This window comes from Carettochelys insculpta, chromosome 4 (assembly GCF_033958435.1).
Source record: "Carettochelys insculpta isolate YL-2023 chromosome 4, ASM3395843v1, whole genome shotgun sequence".
Taxonomy (NCBI): Eukaryota; Metazoa; Chordata; order Testudines; family Carettochelyidae; genus Carettochelys; species Carettochelys insculpta.
The window spans coordinates 106,773,546-106,789,313 of record NC_134140.1 but is presented as its reverse complement, the minus strand read 5'-3'; the positions used below and the strand labels follow the sequence as shown (position 1 = coordinate 106,789,313).

Sequence of the window (15,768 nt, the reverse complement as noted above, 5' to 3'; positions counted from 1 at the left end):
GGGGTAAGCAGCATGACTGTTCTCCTTTGTACCAGCTCAGGTAATTGAGGGAACAGGGAGGTCGTGGGCCAAAGGCCTGGCTGGAAAGCATATTCTAAGATTGTTGAAGCATAGTGGGGCTGAGTTCCTTGACCTTGCCATATTGCAAGAGTGTCTTCTCTCTTCCTGAAGTGACCTGTGCTCCCCCTCCTCACCTCTGTGAAGACGCTTCCTTTTCTCTTGCTTAAAATCGAGAGTGTGACTCATGGAATTTTATGGAACAGGATCCTGTTAAAAAAACATCCAGACAAGAAGGAAGGGACAGAGTGACTCCATACTCCTCTACATTCCTCTTACAACCTGTGCTGTGGGCATGATTATGAGAGTGAAAGAGGCTCCTGCCATGGTTTACAATCCCTTCATTCTGCCCTGCTTCTGAGCCTGGGTCTACGCTCACTGTGGGAGATCGAACGCTTACGTTGGATCTTCCGGGGTGCCCATTTCACGCATGTGCCAAATGGTGCATTCCAGGGTCAATGCTGACCCCGGAACTTCTTTTAAGTGGCTTGGTATTAAGGAAGGTCGATGGGAGGAGCGTTCCTGTTGACCTTCTGCCATCAAGACAGGCATGGAAGTCGACAGCAGCAAAGTCACTTTTTGGTGTGCAGTAGCAGCCATTGACCTTTCAGGTTAGTGTAAACACAGCCTCAGATAAGCATCATGTAATGGACATGTTTCTGTGAAATGATCATTGGATGTTACTCTCATATCTCCTTTTGAGTTTGTAATGTGAGGCAGAAATTCCTAATTTGAGTGTGTGGAACTGTTTTCCTTATTGCCCCCCACTCTTTTGAGTGAAGGGTGACTGAACCCCCAATGCCCCTGGAAAGGGAAATGTGTGTGGGTTCCAGTTTGGCTCTCTAGACATCCACACGGGTTCTGTGTATCCACATAGCTACCCTGCTGACCTCCTTTCCCCTAAACAGCATGCTCCTTCAGGAGCTCGGGATGATTCGTCGTGCCAGTGAGAAGGATCTGCAACAGCGGAGATTCCAGGGGGTGTTAATACTACTTTAAAAATCATTAAAGGTTACCTGCAAGGAAAAAAAAAATGGGCTTCTGCCCTGTTCCCTTCTTTGTGATGTATAAAGGAGTATTTGATCTTGCAGTCTTAATGCTTCATTACGCCAGTTATTTATATTTGGGGCTGATCCCACAGAAAGCTGATTACCTCTTGAGAGGCCTTAATTTCCGAGGGGAATTTTAGGGGAAAAGAAAATTTCACACCTCCCATTTAAACTAATGGGGACTCCAGCAGCTCAGCAATGCCAAAAACCAGGCCACTCATTTGCATAGTGTTGAATGTTTATGAATATGCAAATTAATGGCCTGGTTTTCAGACATTCTCGAATTTTTCACTTTCACCTCTGTGCCTCAGTTTCCCAATTGTAAAATAGGACTATTGGTACTTACGTATGTAAAGTCCTGGACAATTTATAGATAACAACTCATGCACAACTAGACAGTGAGCACTTGCAAGTATCAGTGACAGCAGATGGGAACTGGGGATGCAGGAGATGGTGGCAGTTTTGAAAGGCAAGCAGTGTAAGAGCCAGATGTTATTGTTCGGTTAAATTTATTTAAAATGCATGTAACTACCATTCTAAGAGCTATGTAATAACTGAAAAGGTAAAATAGGAGGAAAATCCACAGTTCAAATCACTCAACCAGAAGCTTCCATGCTAAAAAAATGTAATAAATAGATCGAATATTTATAACGCTAATAACCCCTATTTAATCACTATCACCCTTACCAAAAGCCCAGGAGCAAAATAATTGGAAGCAGCCTGAGAAATGCATACAGTATAGTATGAGCCAGTGGGTATATGTTTTGCCCAGTGTCTATTTCTTCAATCTCTGTAAAATTGTATGGCTGCCTACCAGCAAATAAGAAAGAATATATGACTGAAAATCTGGTCTAGTGTGCACTGTTGTGTAAGCAGCACTGTTCAGCAGAAAGTTATTTAGCCTATTTTCTGTAAACAGTTAACAGCTTTTTTTTTTCCCCCCAAACCTCTCCTGTTTCTGCCTGGTCGTCTCCTGGTTTTGGTATTTCTTTTCAGGTTTATTTGAAAGCCTCCATCATGGTCAAAGACTGTGCAACAGCAGCTGCTATTGTGTTCCTGATTGATCGATTTCTATACTGGGTGGATGCCTCCAGCAAACTTCTTCAGATTGCCAAAGGCCTGCACAAGTTTCAGCCAGCCACACCAATAGCCCCTCAGGTGGTTATTCGCCTAGCTCGCATCTCTGTAAATTCAGGTAACAAAACTCTTCTTAACACACACTCACGCTCTCTCTCCCCTGCACACTCCATTCTCTCAGCTCAGTTCTAATTAGGAGCTACTTGACTTTCAAGAGGATACTTTGTCCTATTCTGGGAATGACATTCCTATGATCCCAGTGCCATCTTTTCAAACCTAGATCCTGCTCTCCCAATCCATGCTTTCCTCCCACCTCCCCTTGCCAGCACAAAGGGCCTGGCATAAAGGGTTTCAGAGCCAAAACCAAGAGAGAAAATTGTGAAAGGGTGTGGAAAATACTAATTGCAGCTTTTGTTCCTTAACAAATCTGGCCTGCTGGTTTCAAACAGTGGTATCTGAATTGCTATACTTCTGACCAAGAGCCTTTAAAAAGTAGATTAGAATACAGGCGTTTTCTCTGCACTGTCCCTGCCGCTTTTTCAGTCAGGCCACTTGACTATACAAACAATGCAGCTGACAGACTCACCCATGTAAATTGTAACAGAGAGGTAGCTGTGCTAGTCTGTATTCTTACAAAACAAACCAGCAGTCATGTAGTACTTTAAAGACTAACAAAATAATTTATTAGGTGATGAGCTTTTGTGGGGCAGACCCACTTCTGCATATCTGGAGACAGAGCATTTCCAGTACAGACTGACAATTTTGTAATGCTCATAGCCCTCAACCACGCCCCCTTCAGTATCTGATTTGTCAGTTTTGATTTCCTTTTTTTGACCTCTGCATTACGTACCTGTCAGTCTGTACTGGAAATGCTGTTATCTGCAGAAGCGGGTCTGCCCCATGAAAGCTCACCACCTAATAAATTATTTTGTTAGTCTGTAAAGTGCCACATGACTGCTGATTTGTCATGTAAATTGGTACCTTTTTTTTCTATCATTCTTGGAGCATGGATGGTACCTGAGTTGCTTGTAAAGTATCTTTTTGTTATTATTTTGGGGGGGTCAAAGGCAAAACTGTCTGACTCTAGGCTCATTTTAACAACTTGGTGTAAAATACGTGATTTTCACTTAGAAATGAAAACGACAAAAGCTGCAATTTATCTTTCATAATCATTCTTATTTCTATGTGTTTCCAGTGCTCCCATTGCTGTGGTGTCCAACCACCAGAATATTCATACTTAGGGTTGATGCTGCAAACATGTAACTGTTACTCACATGAGCAGTTCTGCTGATTTCCATTGAACAGCTTGTGGAACAAAGCAGACCCAACTTGTTACGGTTGGGAAAACAGGCCGCAGGGCATCTCTCTCAGCCTTCAAACCTGCCCATGTGTGACTTGGGCCTTTGAAACAGGTGACAAATGGCGGAGATGTTGTGGAACACCTGGGTTTTGTTAAGTGGGGTGCTGCCATTGGCAGCTTTTACTGTTGGTTTTTCCCTCGTGAAGCCTGTTTCCTTGCTGTATGAATTCAATACCCAGGTTTTTACAAAGGTTTCTAGTGAGGGGCAGTGCTTCCTGTAAGCTGAGCGCTTTGGCAGCCATCCAGGAGGAGTTCAGGTGCTGCCAAGCTGATTAGCAGAGTTCCTATAGCCAGCAGCATGTGTTTTTATTGGTGAGGCACATCTGCGCATGCCTTGGTGCACATAACAAAATGTATTACACGCACAGGTGGAAAAAATTGGAGGGAACGCTGATGAGGGGTGGTTCTCCCAGGGACCGGTGGGTTTGGAGGGAGAAGGTTCCTGCCTGGGTTATTTGGGGGAGGTCCTCATGGGGTGGGATTTGGGGAGCAGGAATGATCCCTGGCCAGGCCTCCCCCCAGTACAAGCCAGGCCAGGCCTTTCCCCGCTTTAGCTGTCCTCACTTCCTCCCGCCTGCCGTAGAATTAATTCTGCCGAAATTCCCATCTGTCTGTAGCATAGCATAGTTGCAGCCCCTGCTCCTCTATAGGTCACCCCTCTACAGGGCAGAAGGGGAGCCCAGGGAACAGGTGGGACAACTACATTTTTTCCCCCCAAGAGACCAGTGTCGCAGGGCATGGAGCTGGTCAGCCTGCAAAGAGACCAGCAGCTCAAGTCCTGTTCCCTCACTGCTCCCCTCTCCTCCTCTGTGAATGATGGAATAACCCCACCTCCTCATCTTCCTCTCTCTGAAGCAACCTCTCTGTGCTTGTGATCCACCCCTAGGAACAGCTCCCGACTCCTATAAGAGAGGATCAGGGAACCAAAGCTGCTAGAGGACAATCTCCTCCTCCTCCCAATCACTAGCTGCCACAATTTCCTGTCCTTGGAGAACATCATCTCAGAGTGGGGGCAGAGCCATGCTGGTTGTCACATTGGAGCTCAGCCCTATGAACTAGAGCTCACCTGTTCAGCACAACCCTACATGATGGGAAGCATGGGGCACCAGAGGCAAGCTTAGGCCTTTTCACAAGTGCAGCATATTTCCTCGTTGTGACACGCTAGCTCTGCCAAGTGGCCCATGAGGAGGAACCCCTGGCTCCTTACTTTCCTTTAGGTGTCTTCCCTATGCAGGGAGCATCTGAGAAGCAGCTCTGTGTGAGGTGAATTTTTCCCTCCCCACAGTAGGGGCCAGACCTATGTGATGATAAGTAATACTGGAAGAGCTAGAGTACTGGAAGGAATGAAGCAAGGCCCATAATTCAGTTAGGGGAGTTGTGGTGATGTTTCTGTTAAATATTTTTATTTATTAGTCCATTTCTGTAAACACACAGCACTGAGCACGCCACATGAATGCAATGGGACAATTCACAGCAATACACCTGCAGACAATGTGTTGGTAAAATGGACCTGTAAGAGAAGCATATAATAAGTCAGCATACGAGATTTTCTAAGTACAAAATAGAGCAAATATCCTAGTTACAAATACCTACTCATTTCACCCTTTCTGCTGTATTTCAAATTCTATGCCTGCAAAATCGCTTGTGGTGTTCACTGTGTGTATGTGTGTGTATATATATATATATATATATATATATATATATAGGTGTCCTTTATTTTCTGACCCCTTGTTTAAGTCTAGCTGTGAGTGTTTATCAGAGGTCCTAATTTCAGAAATGTACTTTGATATATTGTTTAATTAAAAGCACTTTCACATGAATAGTGAATGCAGTGGGAAGATGGAGACCAACTACAACAGACAGACTTTTATTTGTGAATAAGTCAGTTCCCTCTAGTACACATACACCATTGTTATGTTCATCTTTCTATATTTTAGCATTGTTTTTTTTTCCCCCAGGAAAACTTTTAAAAGCTGAGTATATCTTAAGCAGTCTTATAAATGACAATGGAGCAACAGGTATGTCTAGCTCATTATTTTAGGCAGTTCTGTACATTTTTAGTTAATTGTACCACTCACAGACTCTCACACTTCAAATCTTATCATTCAATTCCCAATCTCAGTAAAGTCCTGATTCTGCAATGATTTATTCTGGACATAAATCTTCTTAACAATAATAGTCAGAATTCAGTGCTGCTGTTAACAGTAGTAAGAGCCTGATAAAATAATGCTAATTAAGCTGTGCCTGAAAAATTGGGTCTTAAATTGCAATGTTCCTTTTCAGCTTCATTATGTATCTTTGTGCACCAACACTCTCACAAATCCCTTTAGATGTTAGGGTTTATTTCCTTTGTCACTTTTATCTTCAGCACTCAAAAATGCAGTTGGCAAATTTCCTATTTCCATTCTTTACCATGAGATACATGTATATGGACAACGAAGCTTTCTATTTTCATACTTCCCTGATTCGGTCAGGACCCAGACTCCGCGAACCTTTACATAGGGCTTGAGAAACACCCTGCGCCTTTGACTAGTGTGCCCTGTAAGTTGAGCACTTGGGCAGCCGCCCAGGAGAGATTCAGGCACCACCCAGCCCATCAGCAGGGTTTTTCTATTGGTGGTGCACATACGCACATGCCTGGGTGCACATAACAAAATCTATTCTGCCTACAGATGATAAAGATTAGAGGGAATGTTGCCTTTGACTGCATGACGGGCAAGTCAATATGTGCCTGCTCATTTCTCTCCTGTGGGGGTTTTTCTAACATTTTAAATCTCTGGCCAGTTCCAAACAGTTGACTAACTTTTATTTTATTTTTTCATTCGAACTGTCAGAGAAATATTTTCTCCTTTCTCCCAAAAATCACTCAAGCTTTATGCACAGAATGGGGAATATTGTATCCTGTGCCAACAGTGGTGACCGTTAAGGCTAAAGATGCAGGATATGTAGCACTGGAAATGAGAGAGGCCCCGTATTCACAGGACTTGTTTCTCACTTTGGAAAGGTCTGAAATGTGCAATTTGAGAGTCCCAATATTCTCATACTTTTTAGAAAACTGTTAGAATTTTTACAAATAATTATTTGTTATCGTTACTCTTCGCTTCGGAGTCTGTGCACCTGGCGTCCCAGATCACCTTATGGGTTGAGGGATGTGTAGTATTGCCAACCCCAAGTGCTCAGTAACCATGAGTCAGGCCCCAAAAAGCACGAGATTGGCTTAAAAGCCATTTGATATTTTTCTAATGACATATCTTAGGTACTTTTACTTTGCCTTTCGGTTTCTGAGCTTTTATGATTCCTTTTGAGTCACGCTCTCAAACTTTCATCCACAAGAATAAGGGGTAGAGGCTCCCCCCCAACACACACACATACTTTTTTTTTTTTAATGAAAGATGAGTCTCTCGCTGTCTCTCTCTCATCCATGCAACTACAGGAGGTGGGGTTAAAGAGACATATCAAATATTATAAGACTTAGGATAAAGTTAGAGCAAGTTGACAGTGCTGCACGTGAATCACATTACAATTCTTAAAAAGTGCAAAGCTCTGAGTTAAGGTTATTTGCATAGTATTCAGTGAGAATAATTGTTTCATATAACTATAGTTAGCGATACACATTCTCTAATTATGTTTAGTAATGTGTGTAATTCTATGTCTTCTTTTTATTTATGCTTAGAAAACTTACCTATAAGTTAATAAAGTGTTGAGTGTGGCTATTTAATATGGATGAAAAATACTATATAATTATCAGACAAAAATAAGAATTGAGATACCTAATCATTATCTGAAATTATGAACTCTCTTGTTTAAAGATGCATAACATATTGAGGTGTGATGAGTAAATATTTTTGGCACAGGCTCAAAAAAGTGTTATGCTGCCATTTATACATTACCACCAATCTATTAATTTAATTAATCACTTCAGTTAATATTACTGATATTTATATACTATTTATTAATATTTATGTTTAGCTACCTTTGCAAACAGCTTTGAAATCCTTAGAAAATTCCTTAGCCATGCCTGTTATGTTTTATTTATAATTTTTTTTAATTTTGTTATTGCTGTTCTAGGGTATATATCTATAAACATTTGGTACGAAAGCTCTATTCAGTTATGTCTCTGACTCCTTTTGCTGTTCCATCACCTTTCTATCTGAGTACCTACAAGGTATCTAAAGCCCAAATTCAAAGCCCATTGAAGTCATTGCAAGACTTGGGTTGATTTTATTGGGATTTGGAGTAGGCTTTAAGGACTCAGGAATCATCAATAGCTTGAGTCACACTACACTGACTTTTTAAACTCTTGTTTCAGGCGTGTGGCTGTATGACAAGGAAAGTGATAGGATTCTTGTTCAGTCAGTCTGTATACAGATCAGAGGACAGATTCTGCAAAAGCTTGGTAAGATTACTTTCTGCAGCCAGACACTTTTCCATGCAACAATTCCACCATTTAAGCATTAAAGTAATTTCCCTTGTTCACGACTTACTAAAAAAAGTAATTCTGGTGTTTAGTAAAGACTTGGCTTATCTAAAAATTTTCCCTGGCCTCTGTAACAGAGAAGGCCACAGAAATTTAGGTATGTTCACAAATAATTTTTCTGCTGAAACAGAAAAAGCTTACAGCAAGAGCCTATTTATCAAATAAATGGAATTTACAAAACATCAGTCTGTTGCTGAGACAACTGGAAGATGACAGGCACTTACAAATGCTGTTTCTTTCATTATTTTTAATATTAAAGCTATTATCCCCTTTTCAACACTTTCCTGAATGAAATTAGACAATAGTTTACACACACCCACACCTTCTGAGCTATCCTAGCAATTCCCTGAGCCAAATAGAAGTCTGCATGTTGGTGGTGCAAAGAGTAGCTGTAAGGAAGTTTTGCTCTTGGCAGGATGATGGCAGAGTCTAATGCTACACTGTGCTTTTTGAGTGAATTTCCACTTTTTTGAATCCTAGTCCAAGATTTATATGCACAAAATATACATCTATAAACAAATATGAAATTAAGTGTAAAGCCACACCATGATTTAAAAGTCAGTCAGGCAAAAAAAATCATTAATGACTCACAAAACTTCCCATGCATTCTATGTTGCCAAAGGAGACGTCATCCACCTCAGAATAAGAAAAATGGATAAGACTGCTCATTCTGTCTGGGTACAATGCCAGAAAATTTGCAAGAATGCTTTGTGGGGCCATGATTCCAGATTGCTTACTGCTTCCTTGGTGCAGTAACTTATCTCACCATGGAAGCAAGAACAAGTCAGGTCTCCCCTAAAATCTCCTGAGGAGAATCCAAAAGTGGGTGTCTAAGACCTTCAGCGAGATGTTCGAATAGGATCAGTGTTCCATCCCTGGAGACATTAACAAGTTGTTCTAAGGGAAACTGACATAGAGCTCTCCCACCCTCCCCTTACACGATTGCACAATACTGTTATCAGCACAAAAAGAGCATGCTCACCAGAAGTTTCCTCTCCTGTATCCCGGTTTGCCTCCCAAGTCTCCTCCTGAGATAAGGAGACAGGCTCCAATGTGAGAAACATGTCCTGGCTTGCAGGGTCAGCTTGTGCATTTGACTGGGCCCCACTGTTGTCCACCTCTTCCTCATCCAGCAAATCAGACCCCACCTCATCATCCTGCCAAGAAACGTTCTTTAATGAGAAGTCCTTGTGTCTTCTGGGGGAAGAGGTTGCGTCTGTCCCCAAAATAGCATGAAGCTCATCATAATATCAGTATTTCTGGGGAGATGCCCCAGACTGACCATTTGCTTCTTGGCACTTCTGGTAGTTTTGCCTCAGCTCCTTGATTATAACTTGGCACTGGTGAGCAGCTCTGGTGTACCTTTCAGAATCATGCCATGCGATATCTTCACATAAGTATCAGCATTTCTTTTGCTGGCTTTGAGCTGAATGAAGATAGCTTCTCCCCCTTCCCCCCCACACTGTGATGAGATCAAGATTTCCTGATGGCTCCATGCTGGGACTCTTTTGTGAGCCTGGGAACTCATGGCTACTAGGTGTGGTGCAGGGGTGTGCTCCAGACATCTGCATGCCAAGTTGGCCAGAGAGAAAAGGAAATGGACTCAAAATTCCTGGGCTGATGACCCCTGCTTCCTGTCAACTGCTTCCTGCTCACCTGAGCCGCGTCTACACGTGCCACCTACTTCGAAGTAGCGGCGCCAACTTCGAAATAGCGCATGTCACGGCTACACGTGTTGGGCGCTATTTCGAAGTTGACATCGACGTTAGGCAGCAAGACGTCGAAGTCGCTAACACCATGAGGGGATGGGAATAGCGCCCTACTTCGACATTCAACGTCGAAGTAGGGAACGTGTAGTCGTTGCGCGTCCCGCAACATCGAAATAGCGGGGTCCTCCATGGCGGCCATCAGCTGAGGGGTTGAGAGACGCTCTCTCCAGCCCCTGAGCTTGATGGTGGCCGCGTGGAGCGGCCCCTTAAAGCTCCCCGCCCCCTGCCTTCCTGTGCAGGAAGCTGAGAGCGCGTGCAGGCAGCAGCATTGCCACGCGGCTAGCCTGCACTCTCCTCCGCAGCCACAGACACCCACACCCAACGCAATGGCCGCCCTCCAGCCCCCCAAGCGCCCCCAGGGGACCCCCCCCAAGGGGAGCCAGGGCTCCCAGCCCAGCAGCCAGGTGGGGAAGCGGCAGCGGGGCCCCTCCTGGATGGAGGCCGAGCTTCGGGACCTGCTGGGGCTCTGGAGCGAGGAGGAGGTGCTCCAGGTAATGGGGAGCAAGAGGCGGAACGCGGATGCATTTGCTCAGCTGGCCGAGGGCCTGGCCGTCCGGGGTCACCCTGTCTGCACTCCGGATCATGTCCAGAGTAAAGTGAAGGAGCTGCGGCAGGGTTACGCCCGGGCCCGGGATGCGGCCGGCCGATCTGGGGCCGCCCCCGTCACTTGCCCCTTTTACAGGGAGCTCAGGAACATCCTGGGCCCCCGGCACACCACCTCCCTCCGGCCACTCTTGATACCTCGGCCGAGGAGCCCCAGCAGGCCCCGGAGGCGCAGTCCACCCCGGAGGCAAGTCCTGCACCCCGGGGCCCACCCAGGAGCCCACCCCTGGGGCACCGGAGGAGGAGGAGGAGGGGGAGTCCTCCTCCAGCGACACCAGCCTCCAGATGGTCCTGCCATCCAGGAGCAGCAGCCGGGCGTCCGCCCCCTGGGTGTCCCCCGACTGTGGGAGTGGACCATCAGGTATGTACCCACCCCCCGGTGCACACCCCCGGGGTTGAGGGGCGGGGGTAATAGATATGACCAGGGCCCTCCACATGCCCAGATGACCATGGCCCCAAGGACAGCAGTGGCATGTCCCTCAGAAGAGTGCATCAGCCTCTGCCCCCCAACAGCACAACAGTGCCATGCCCCATCCCTGGGGCTGTTGGGAGCAGAACCTCTAGGGTCCCCCAGGGGGAGGGGGTGGGAGACCCAGCAGCAGCAGCAGCAGCAGCATGTGATGGAGTCGGGGGAGTGCAAATGCGAGACTCAGGCTACATATGAGAAACAAGCAGAATAGCTCCCAGTGGCTAAGGATGACCCTGGGGCTACAACTGGCAGGTTATACCACTGCCCTGAACAAAGAGGAGGGAGGAGCCGAGCTGGCTTTGAATCGGGGGCGGCAGTTAGAGGCTAGGGGAAGGGAGAGCTGGAAGGCAGCCAGCCTGAGGAGGGGGAAAGCTACACCCCAGAGGGGCACCCCTCGGGGTCTTCTCCCCAGGACGGGTTGGAAGCACCGTCTCTGACTGCTGTACTGTAGCTTCTGTGAGAAACTGGGCATCTGTTGCCAAATAAACCTCCTGTTGTGCCTGCTGAGTGAGAGTCACTTCTGCCAGCAGACGGCGTGCAGTGCAGGGGGACCCCTGAACCCCATCACAGCAGCATCTCCCAGGGACGGGGATGGGGAACCTGCAGCAGAGGAGTGGGGGGACAAGGGCCACGGCTCGGGGCCCACACTAACGGCTGTCTCCACTCTTCTTCCCTCCCTCCTGTGTTCCACAGCTGCACCATCGGAAGGACCGGAGAGCTCCAGCAAGGCGTCAGTGGTCCCGGACAGCCCCCCGGGGCCATCACTCCAGGCAAGCCCCTTGGCGGAGGACCGACCAGCCCCACGGCAGGGAAGACGGCAGACCCAGCACCACCACCCGACGGCGATGGACCCCCAGCTGCTGGCCCTCCACCGTCGGCAGCTGGAGGTCGCCGAGCAGTGGCTGCGGGTGGAGGAACGCCGCCTCCAGCTGCAGGAGCGGGCGCTGGCCTGGCACCAGGAGGCATGGGGGGCCTTCATGCGGACCTTCAACCGTATCGCCGACGACCTGGCCCCCCATGCCGTGCCAGCCGCCGCTGCGCCCGCCCTGCCTGCTCCACCTGCTGCTCCAGCCGCTGCGCCATCCGCCATCGCACCGCCACCCACCACCGAGGGCCCTTCCGCCAAGGGGGACCTGGGGCCAGCTGACACCCGCCGGCTGTATCTCCTGGTCCACCCGGCCCCCAGCCAGCCCCGGCTAGGGCTGAGGCCGATGCGGGGATCCCAGCCGCCCACCCCCAGCACTGGACATTAGGGGGTGTGGGGCCCAGGACGTGGCCCCCCCTCCCCCTTTGTATATATTCCCCCCAGTTTTAGGTTATTTTGTAAATAGTTTGTATATTTGACCCCTGTTACTATGCTGATCCTTGCCCCCCATGTACATAGTTCTCCCCTTCCTTGTCTTCCCCTTTCATCTAATTCCTATTTATAATACATATATATGTTAGATTTTGCCTGTAAATAGTTAGTCTTGTTGATAATAATAATAAGAGTTCTACAGAAATTTGATTTGACAAACAACTGTCTGCTTTTATTTACAAGAAAAGTGGGGGGGTGTGCTCTTGGGTGCTCTGTGGTGTGGGCATAGGGGCAGGGAGTGTTGTGGAGGATGGGGGGGCAGTGGGGGGCCTGCCAGCGTTCACCCCACGGCCTTATCGAACTGGGCCCGCAGGGCCTCCCCGACCCAGGTCCCTTCGGGGGCCACCTGGCGACTGGGGGCAGCGGGTGGCTGCACATCGCCCCTGCCAGCCTCCACAGCCCAGCCCTGAAAGAAGGCCTCCCCCTTGCTCTCCACGAGGTTGTGTAGGGCGCTGCATGCGCCCACAATCTGGGGGATGTTGGTGGGGCCCGCATCAAGGCGGGTGAGGAGATACCTCCAGCACCCTTTGAGGCGCCCAAATGTGCGCTCCACCACCTGGCACGCGTGGTTCAGGCGCTGGTTGAAGCGCTCCTGGCTGGCAGACAGATGGCCCGTGTACGGGTGCATGAGCCAGGGCCGGAGGGGGTATGCCGCATCTGCGATGATGCAGAGGGGCATGGTGGTGTCCCCCACAGGGATCTCCTGCAGGGGGGATGTAGGTCCCCGCCTTCAGCCGGCGTCACAGGCCCGAGTTCCAGAATACCCGGGCGTCATGGGTGCTGCCAGGCCAGCCTATATATATGTCCAGGAAACGGCCCCGGCTGTCCACAAAGGCGTGGAGGACCACTGAGTGGTAGCCCTTCCTGTTTAAGTAGCGTCCTCCACTGTGTTCCGGGGCACAGATGGGGATGTGAGTCCCATCCAGAGCCCCGAAGCAATTGGGGAAGCCCAGGGTGGCAAAGCCCGCGATGGCGGCATCCAGGTCCCCAAGCCTCACGAGCCTGTGGAGGAGCAGGGCATTGATGGCGCAGACAACCTGCAGGGGAAGCACATGGGAGAGCACCAATGAGGGGTGTGCAGGGTGTGTGTGGCCCTCCCCTGCTAGGGCCCTCCTCCCCTCCCCCCGTGGGTCCTCTTACCTCCATGAGGACAGCCCTGACGGTGGCCTTGCCGACGCCAAACTGCTGGCCCACAGATCGGTAGCTGTCAGGAGTGGCCAGCTTCCAGACAGCGATGCTGACCCGTTTCTCCACACTGAGGGCACGCCGCATGGCAGTGTCCTGGTGCCTCAGTGCAGGGGTGAGCCACTGGCATAGCTCCAGAAATGTCTGCCAGCTCATGCGAAAGTTCTGGAGCCAGCGGTTGTCGTCCCACTCTCCGAGCACCAGCCACTCCCACCAGTCGGTGCTGGTGGGGTAGCTCCACAGCCGGCGGCGTGTGTGCCGGGGGGGCGGGGGGCGGGGTGCTGCAGGGTTGGGGGTTGCGTCCTCCTCCCCTGTGGGCAGCTCCTCCTGGCTATGTCTACACGTGAAGCCAACATCGAAATAGCTTATTTCGATGTAGCAACATCGAAATAGGCTATTTCGATGAATAACGTCTACACGTCCTCCAGGGCTGGCAACGTCGATGTTCAACTTCGACATTGCGCGGCACCACATCGAAATAGGCGCTGCGAGGGTACGTCTACACGCCAAAGTAGCACACATCGAAATAAGGGTGCCAGGCACAGCTGCAGACAGGGTCACAGGGCGGACTCAACAGCAAGCCGCTCCCTTAAAGGGCCCCTCCCAGACACAGTTGCACTAAACAACACAAGATCCACAGAGCCGACAACTGGTTGCAGACCCTGTGGCTGCAGCATGGATCCCCAGCTGCCGCAGCAGCAGCCAGAAGCCCTGGGCTAAGGGCTGCTGCCCACGGTGACCATAGAGCCCCGCAGGGGCTGGAGAGAGAGCATCTCTCAACCCCCCAGCTGATGGCCGCCATGGAGGACCCGGCAATTTCGACGTTGCGGGACGCGGATCGTCTACACGGTCCCTACTTCGACGTTGAACGTCGAAGTAGGGCGCTATTCCGATCCCCTCATGAGGTTAGTGACTTCGACGTTTCGCCGCCTAACGTCGAAGTTAACTTCGAAATAGCGCCCGACGCGTGTAGCCGCGACGGGCGCTATTTCGAAGTTAGTGCCGCTACTTTGAAGTAGCGTGCACGTGTAGACACAGCTCCTCTGTGGCAAGGAGGTGCTCAGCTGCCTCCTGCATGGCATGGCCCCCTGCATGCTCCTGCAGGGACGGTTGTGTGGACCTCTGGTGGCTGCTGCTGCTGCTGCTGCTGCTGGGGGTCCATGACTGCGTCGCTCGAGGTGTGTGTGCCTATGGCTCTGCAGACCGCGTGCTGTGCAGGCTGAGTGTGTCTGGGAGGGGCCCTTTGAGGGAGCGGCTAGCTGTTGCCCCGGAAGTGCTAGTCCGCCCTGTGACCCTGTCTGCAGCTGTTCCGGGCACCCTTATTTCGATGTGTGCTACTTTGGCGTGTAGACATTCCCTTGCAGCGCCTATTTCGATGTGGTGCTGCCCGATGTCAACGTTGAACGTCGATGTTGCCAGCCCTGGAGGACGTGTAGACGTTATTCATCGAAATAGCCTATTTCGATGTTGGCTTCACGTGTAGACATAGCCCTGAAGAGCAGTGGAGGTGAAGTGATGACCAGAAAGGACACATTGAGGGGCATTATGGCACTATTTTGGAAGCTAATACAATCGATTTTAATAATGCTGCTGTCTGCACGTGTATAGGTCGACATTGCAAAACTGACTTTTAGGCGTTACTCCTGGGGAATTTGGCATTACAAAAGTCGACTTTGCATCCCCTTAAAATCGACCTATTGAGCACTGTGGTGTAGACTGATGGTTTATAAAATAAACCTTAGGCCCTAAATTTGACTTAATCTCCTAGTGTAGACCTCACCTGAGCTGGAAAAGTGTCATAGCATGATTTTATACAATCTTAAAATCTTCCAGTTCAGGGTAAATGACATAAATTCACCTCCTTTAAAGCAATACTTGAAGTTTGCTTATTGATCATTTCTCTGCTTTATTTCAGGAATGTGGTACGGGGCAGCTGAGCTGATTTGGGCTTCAATTGTGGGCTATTTCAAACTCCCTCAGCCAGATAAAAAGGTTGGTATTTTCACCCTGAATACTCTGACAAATTCCACATTGATTCCAGACTCCACTGTGCTTACTTCAGTCATATTTCCCAGTTTTTATTCTGCCTGAATGTAATCAATTTCAGTCAAAGTTAATGTTCCAGCTGAATATTGCACTACACTGGAAGGACAAGTAAGGCGAATCCACTTCTCTTCATAATGTTAGAAAGTCTTGGGATTCATTGATCCCTATGCAACTTGCACATTCAAATCCATAGAGTTAAGTGGTCGTTAAGTGAGGCTCCTGCCTTTTTGTCAAAATCAGTGTTTTGGAATTTTTTAAAAATGCTTCTTAAAATAGTTCAGGGCAACATTACGTCATCGAAGGCCTGATGCTGTATTAG

The 15,768-nt window shown here is 48.8% G+C and overlaps 1 protein-coding gene across 4 annotated transcripts in view; it reads left to right on the top strand.

Moving 5' to 3' along the window:
* ALPK1 (alpha kinase 1) overlaps positions 1-15,768 on the top strand; it is a 99,962-nt gene that overhangs the window by 66,403 nt on the left and 17,791 nt on the right. For 3 of the 4 annotated variants that reach the window (XM_074993423.1, XM_074993421.1, XM_074993422.1), the window contains exons 4-7: positions 2,103-2,301; positions 5,502-5,561; positions 7,853-7,939; positions 15,319-15,395. In XM_074993423.1, the coding sequence (XP_074849524.1) occupies positions 2,103-2,301; positions 5,502-5,561; positions 7,853-7,939; positions 15,319-15,395 (423 nt within the window). The remainder of the gene's footprint in view (positions 1-2,102; positions 2,302-5,501; positions 5,562-7,852; positions 7,940-15,318; positions 15,396-15,768) is intronic. The other variant, XM_074993424.1, reaches the window with a different exon arrangement.